Source organism: Bubalus kerabau, chromosome 4 (assembly GCF_029407905.1).
Source record: "Bubalus kerabau isolate K-KA32 ecotype Philippines breed swamp buffalo chromosome 4, PCC_UOA_SB_1v2, whole genome shotgun sequence".
Taxonomy (NCBI): Eukaryota; Metazoa; Chordata; class Mammalia; order Artiodactyla; family Bovidae; genus Bubalus; species Bubalus kerabau.
In genome coordinates, this window is record NC_073627.1 from 172127130 (window position 1) to 172133555 (window position 6426).

At 46.8% G+C, this 6426-nt stretch overlaps 1 protein-coding gene across 1 annotated transcript; it reads left to right on the top strand.

Moving 5' to 3' along the window:
• Window positions 1-258: 258 nt before the first annotated feature.
• On the top strand, window positions 259-5820 carry LOC129651063 (uncharacterized). The gene is made up of 4 exons (XM_055579786.1): window positions 259-270; window positions 3554-3851; window positions 4294-4455; window positions 4773-5820. Exons 1-4 carry the CDS (start codon window positions 259-261, stop codon window positions 5195-5197), a joined length of 897 nt encoding a protein of 298 aa, XP_055435761.1. The 3' UTR covers window positions 5198-5820.
• Window positions 5821-6426: the final 606 nt, after the last annotated feature.

Here is a 6426-nt window from a genome sequence, read left to right on the forward strand (position 1 = left end):
AAATGCACACTGACGGAAAATTTCAGATCCCACAAGTTCAGGGCTCAGTCTTAGAAGGCTGCCTGCCCCTCCCCCACTTCAGATGCAGTCCTAGGCCAGGTTCTCAGCTGTGCTTATGGTGGATCCACTAGAGTACAGAGGTTCCAAGGACCCTTCTTGGGTTCAATCAATTTGCTTACAGAACTCAGAGAACTGTTTTACTGATTAGATTATCATTTTATAATAAAAGGCTGTAACTCAGGGACAGCCAGATGGAAGATGTGTCTCAAGGTAGGAAAGGGGAAAGGGCATGAGCTTCCCTGTCCTCCCCAAATCGCCACCTGTTCACCAACCTGGAAGCTTTCCAAACCAGTCCTTTGGGTTTTTACAGAGGCTCCATTACAGAGTCCTGATTAACTCATTAGACACTGGTGATGAGTTCAACCTCCAGCTCCTCTCTCCTCCCTCTAACCTGGGGTTCTGAAAAGATCAGGCAGCCCCTACTCTTTGGTCACTGGGATGCTCTCCAAAGGTCACCTCATTAACATAACAAAGCCCATTTATCACTTTAACACTTAAGAAATTCCAGTGGCTTTAGTAGCTGTGCCAGCAACCAGGAGACATACCAAATACATCTTTCTTACTATAAATCACAACATTCAGGTCACAGGATAGCACCTTTCCTGAGTGCAGATCAGATCTTCATCATTATACTGGTTTTATCTAAGGTCTCTAGAGGTCTAAATTCCCTGCCCACAGAAGGCAAAGCTTTGGGGTACAGGAAACGTGTATATTTTGAACAAAATTATAAAGAATGCAGACTCCCCCGTGTGAACCCGTTTGGGGAGCTACCCTGGATTTCAAAACTTCAGGAAGTCTATATGCACCAAGCCAATCAGCATGATGACACTTGAAGGATTTATTTTCAAAGATGAGACCTAAATAATCCCAACAGTGACTCCAGGATGAAGGGAGATCAGGGCCTTCCATGCATTTGAGCACTTGGAATTAATTCCCCACCTCATAACATGTACACTTTCCAGGAATATGTGACACTCTATATCAATACGTGCCCATAGATAACTAGTGTGAAAATAGTGAGCTACATATCAGTTAAGGAAGCCTGAGAAGAGGTAAGGACTCTGTCAGCCCCAGAAGCATTCTTTTCTTTTCTTTTTTTAGCTTTTTGGTTTACAATGGAGTATAGTTGATGAATAATGTTGTTAGTTTCAGGTGTAGAGCAAAGTGAACATTCTCATGAACGTGGCTCAGCTCTTTACTCTGAGGGCAGGGTACATTGAGTCTAATAAAAATAGATTCTGATTGGCTTGTGCTGGTTTTCTCAACCATCAGCAGTAACAACCTGAACTAGAGGTCCCATAGACCTGGCAGAGACTGTTTTTATAGAAGAGTAGCTATGTGCAAAAGGCAGAGTAGCTATGTGCAAAAGACAGGGCAGTATGCTCCCTACTGCACATTCACAGAAATTATTCCACCTGCAAGTACATTGTTTCCAATTAGAGACAGTGAATATATCCATTCAGTTCAGTCATTCAGTCGTGTCTGACTTTTTGCAACCCCTTGGACTGAGCATGTCAGGGTTCCCTGTCCATCACCAACTCCCGGAGCTTACTCAAACTCATGTCCATGGAGTCGGTGAGGCCATCCAGCCATCTCATCCTCTGTCGTCCCCTTCTCCTCCTGACTTCAATCTTTCCCAGCATCAGGATCTTTTCAAACGAGTCAGATCTTCCCATTGGGAGGCCAAAGTATTGGAGTTTCAGCTTCAGCATCAGTCCTTCCAATGAATATTCAGGACTGATTACCCTTAGGACAGAATGGTTGGATATCTTTGTACTCCAAGGGACTCTAGAGTCTTCTCCAACACCACAGTTCAAAAGCATCAATTCTTTGGCACTCAGCTTTCTTTATAGTCCAACTCTCATATCTATACATGACTACTGCAAAAACCATAGCTTTGAGTATACGGACCTCTGTTAGCAAAGTAATGCCTCTGCTTTCTAATATGCTGTCTAGGATTCTCATTGCTTTTCTTCCAAGGAGCAAGTGTCTTTTAATTTCAAGGCTGCAGTTATCATCTGCACTGGTTTTGGAGCCCAAGAAAGTAAAGTCTGTCACTGTTTCCCTTGTTTCCCCATCTATTTGGCATGAAGTGATGAGACCAGATGCCATGATCTTAATTTTTTGAATGTTGAGCTTTAAGCTAGCTCTTTCGTTCTCCTCTTTCACTTTCATCAAGAGGCTCTTCAGTTCCTCTTCACATTGTGCCATAAGGGTGGTGTCACAATGCGTATCTGAGGTTATTGATATTTCTCCGGGCAATCTAAGTTCTAGCTTGTGCTTCATCCAGCCCAGAATTTTGCATGATGTACTCTGCATAGAAGTTAAACAAGAAGGGTGACAACCCTTGATGTATTTGACACCCAAATACATCCTTGATGTATTCCTTTCCCATTTGGGACCAGTCCACTCATGTTCGATTCTAACTGTTGCTTTTTGACCTGCATACTGATTTCTCAGGGGGGAGGTAAGGTGGTCCAGTATTCCCATCTCTTGAAGAATTTTCCACAGTTTGTTGTGTAGGGCCACCCAAGATGGTCGTGTCATGGTGGAGAGTTCTGACAGGATGTGGTCCACTGCAGAAGGGAGTGGCAAACCACTTCAGTATTCTTGCCTTGAGAAACCAATGAGCAGTATGAATATATCCATCACTTGCTTCAAATTACTCATGGAGCAGTGCTCTCAAAGCTGCGTCTAGGTTATTTTTGTCACTCACCTATTATGTCTTTGTGTACCTTCTGATCCCAGTTGAAAAACAGGTCCATATCCAGACAAAAGAAGAAACAAGAGTGAGAAAAAGAAGAAAAATTAAATAAAGTCAGTATGTTGTGGAGAGCAGAGGTCATGCCTTTAAAAAAAAAAAGACAACATGGTAATTTGGAGCTTAAATAGGATCTTTCAGCTGTAGTCTCTGGTGGCATCGTGTCAGGAAAGTCTACCTGAGTAGGGTCCAAAGAGAAAGCAAGTAAAACAGACTGCAAAGCTTTTCTAGTCCTTTACACCAACACCTTGCTGACCCCTGGCATAGACTGACCCATGCTGACAGTCATACAGACACACAACTATGAAAACAACTAGAGAAAAAGCAGCTTGAAACAAACAAGGAGAAAACCTGCCCTTTTATGGGACCTCCCTGATAGTCCAGAGGTTAAGACTTTTCCTTCCAGTGCAGGGAGTGCAGGTTCAATCGCTGGTGGGAACCTAACATACCACTTATGGCTAAACACCCAAATCATAAAAAACCAGTAGTAATATTTTAACAATTTCAAAAAAGGCTTTGAATCTTTTCTTCATCGAAAAAACTTAAAAATTTTCTATAAATTGTCCTCCTCCGATATTAACATTTAGCAGAGAAGCAAAATGCTCTGAAATTAACAGTTACAATGTCCTGAGGACCTAGAAAGTCAGTGGGATGTAACAAAGAGTGCTAACCTCATCATGCAAATACCCTCGGGGGTGTGATCCTCCTAAGGACCAATCTGTGACTCCCCAGGGGGCTGTCCGGAAGCTAGACAAGGCCACACCCTCTGCTCACCTGGTCATTCCCTGGTCCACTTCTGAGGCATCCAGACGTGTGCTGCTGATGGGAGACATGGACACAATGAAAGGGGCTGCAAGTGGCAGAAGGTCTGACCAGCAGAAACAAGGTGTCTCCCACAGGGAAAATGGAAGGATTTCCTCCAAGGAAGAAAACCTGTCTGTAAAAGAGAAGGGAGGAGATCGACATCCCTCAGAAAGACAAAGAGAAAAACGAAGCACGGAGACACAAGACGGCTCTCAGGGCAAAGCAGGTAAGATGCCAGATTCTTTTCTGCAGACATCTGTTTTGAGTGATCCTGGAGAGAATTTGGGAGACAGTAGAGACTGTGCTGTGGGACAGAGGGAAAGGTCCCAGATGTGACCTTGACACCTCTGAAAGGGGGTGGAAGGGGGGAGAAACCCAGGATGAAGTCCCAATCCCCTGTGATCAGGAGCTCTACCAGCTATGCCATCCTTGAGGTCTGAATTTGAGAGAGGGTTTCCTGGGGCATGCCTGCCAGGCAGCTCAGAAACTACTCTGTCCAGGTGAGATGCTCATGGAGGGAGAGGAGGCCTGGAGGAAACCAGAGCTTCGGGGAGGGAAGGCACAGAGGTGGAGGAGCAGTGGGACTTGGAACCTTCTCTAATCCACTCTCCCCAGATTCCTGAGGTAGGTCAGGGAACACTCACTCCTGTCCTTCTCTCCACCCACAGAGGTCACCAGGCACAAGCAATGCAGAAGCCGGGATGGCTCCCCTGAGAGTCACAAGAGAAACGGCCATGAAGAACAGAAGGTGAGGGGAAGACCGCCCCCAGCCCAGTGGAGAGCTAAGGAGCATCCAAACTCCTGCAGAGCAGGACTTTACCACAGAGGAGGTAGGTTTCTGAGCTGGGCTTGGTAGAGGTGGGGATGTGGGCAAAGGCCCTGAGGGGCAAACTGAACCCCAGAGGGCAGAGAAAGCCTCTGACCCTGGTGAGATGCCCATGAAGTGGGAACAGGCTGAGAGGAAGGTGCCCAGGACTAGACCCGGGTTGCCAGCAGAGGTTGGAAGAGGCCAACAGAGTCAGGTATGGTGCCGTGTGAGGCCTGGGGTGGAGGTGTTGGGACAGGCAAGGGGCCGTGGTGCATTTGATGAGAAATTTCAGAGGCAGCGCTCATCACAGGAACCCCTCCTGTTCTGTCTCCCTCCTAGGTTCTGCCCATACTTCCGGGCGTCTCCACGACAGGGGGGCCCGGTTCCGATCGCCAATGTGGGCCCGGGGCCACAGATGCTGCCAGTACAACCCGGAGTCCAGGCCCGCCTCGCCCAAGCGCCCTCGCAGAAGCCAGTCACCTGAAGCCGCCGAGCCCCTGGAGGCGCTCACGTCCAAGCTCTCCAACCAGATGGGAGCCCTCGAAGTGGTCCTGGATGAGTTGCGGGCCCCGGGGGGCGCCTTCCTACCGGTGGCCACCGACCACATGGAGCCCACGGCCTCGCAGCGTGCCTGGCTCACCTGGCAGCTGACGCACGCGGGCACCGCCCTGCACTGGGCGCTGACGGCGCTCGATTCCCTGCTCGCCGCGCACCACCGACCTCCGGGCCCGCAGGTCTACCCGCCCTGGGCGCCTGGGCCTTAGGGGCGCACCTCGCCTTTCTCCACCACTTCTCTGGTCTTGCAAGGCTCCGAGGCAGCATCTCAGTACCCTGAGGCGAAGAACTTCCTCCACAAAAGACAGAAACCCACCTGAGGGACAATGTTCCTCAGGGACCAGACCTCATCGCCCGCTGCACCCCAGCTCAGGGAGATGTGTTCCTGTGTCCAGAAGTCAGCCTGCTAGGATGTGCATTCAGAGGACAACGCTTGTTTAATCCTATGGCTCAGATTGCAGACCTTAGTGATGTGATTTGTGCCTTTGCATCCCTCCGTATTTCCTGTTTTATTTGAAAAATGAAATGAGAGACAGGTGGATGGGGGGTGGCGAGGAGAAAGAATGATAGACAGATGAGATGTAGAGACAGAGATAGATTCCTGGAGTGGGTTCCACTCTACGGAACAATTGTCTTTTTTGGGTTTTTCTAGAGATTGGGTTTTTTGAGGTTATGGTTAGAAACCTACTTTGAACAAATCTTCATATCCAATGAGAAATCGGATTGTATGAAGAACTTTGTAGATTTTTGGTGCTGAAATTAAAACTACACTTTTACTTATTATAGAGCATTGTGTTCTGCGTGGACTGCAATAAATTTTTAAATATTGCAATCTTTTGTCAGTGTGATTTGTGAGTGTGCTCACAAGTGTATGTATAGAATGGATAGACAAAACATCTACTGAATAGCACAGGAACGTATATTCAATACTGTGATAAACCACAACGGAACAGAACATGTAAATATATATATAAAGTGTAAATCAGTTACACTTCAATTGAAAACAGATATTTTATTAAAAAACATGAAAGTTCAAACACACAGGATGTACAACAGAAGCGTGAACTCGGGATCCTCATGTATCTGTACAAGTCCTCCGGTTGTGACACAGGGGCCTTGTTGGTGTGAAGAAGGGAGGTTGTGCCCATGTGGGGAGGAAGTGTCTGGGAATCTCTGTGCTTTCCCTCCTTTTTGCTCTGAACCTTAAACTGCACTAAGGAAAGTCTTAATTGTAAAAACATTCAATTACTATTTTAAAAATTGAAAAAATCAGAAAATATTGACTGTAAGAATATTTCAGTGACAAGATGATGGAGCATTCTTAAATTCCCTCCTTTGGGTTTGTCACGCGAGTTTATGCTCCTCAGTTTTTGTCTCGTCACAACAAAGATTTGGAGTGAGGGACTTATAAGGCCCCATCAGCATGTCACAGCTCTCG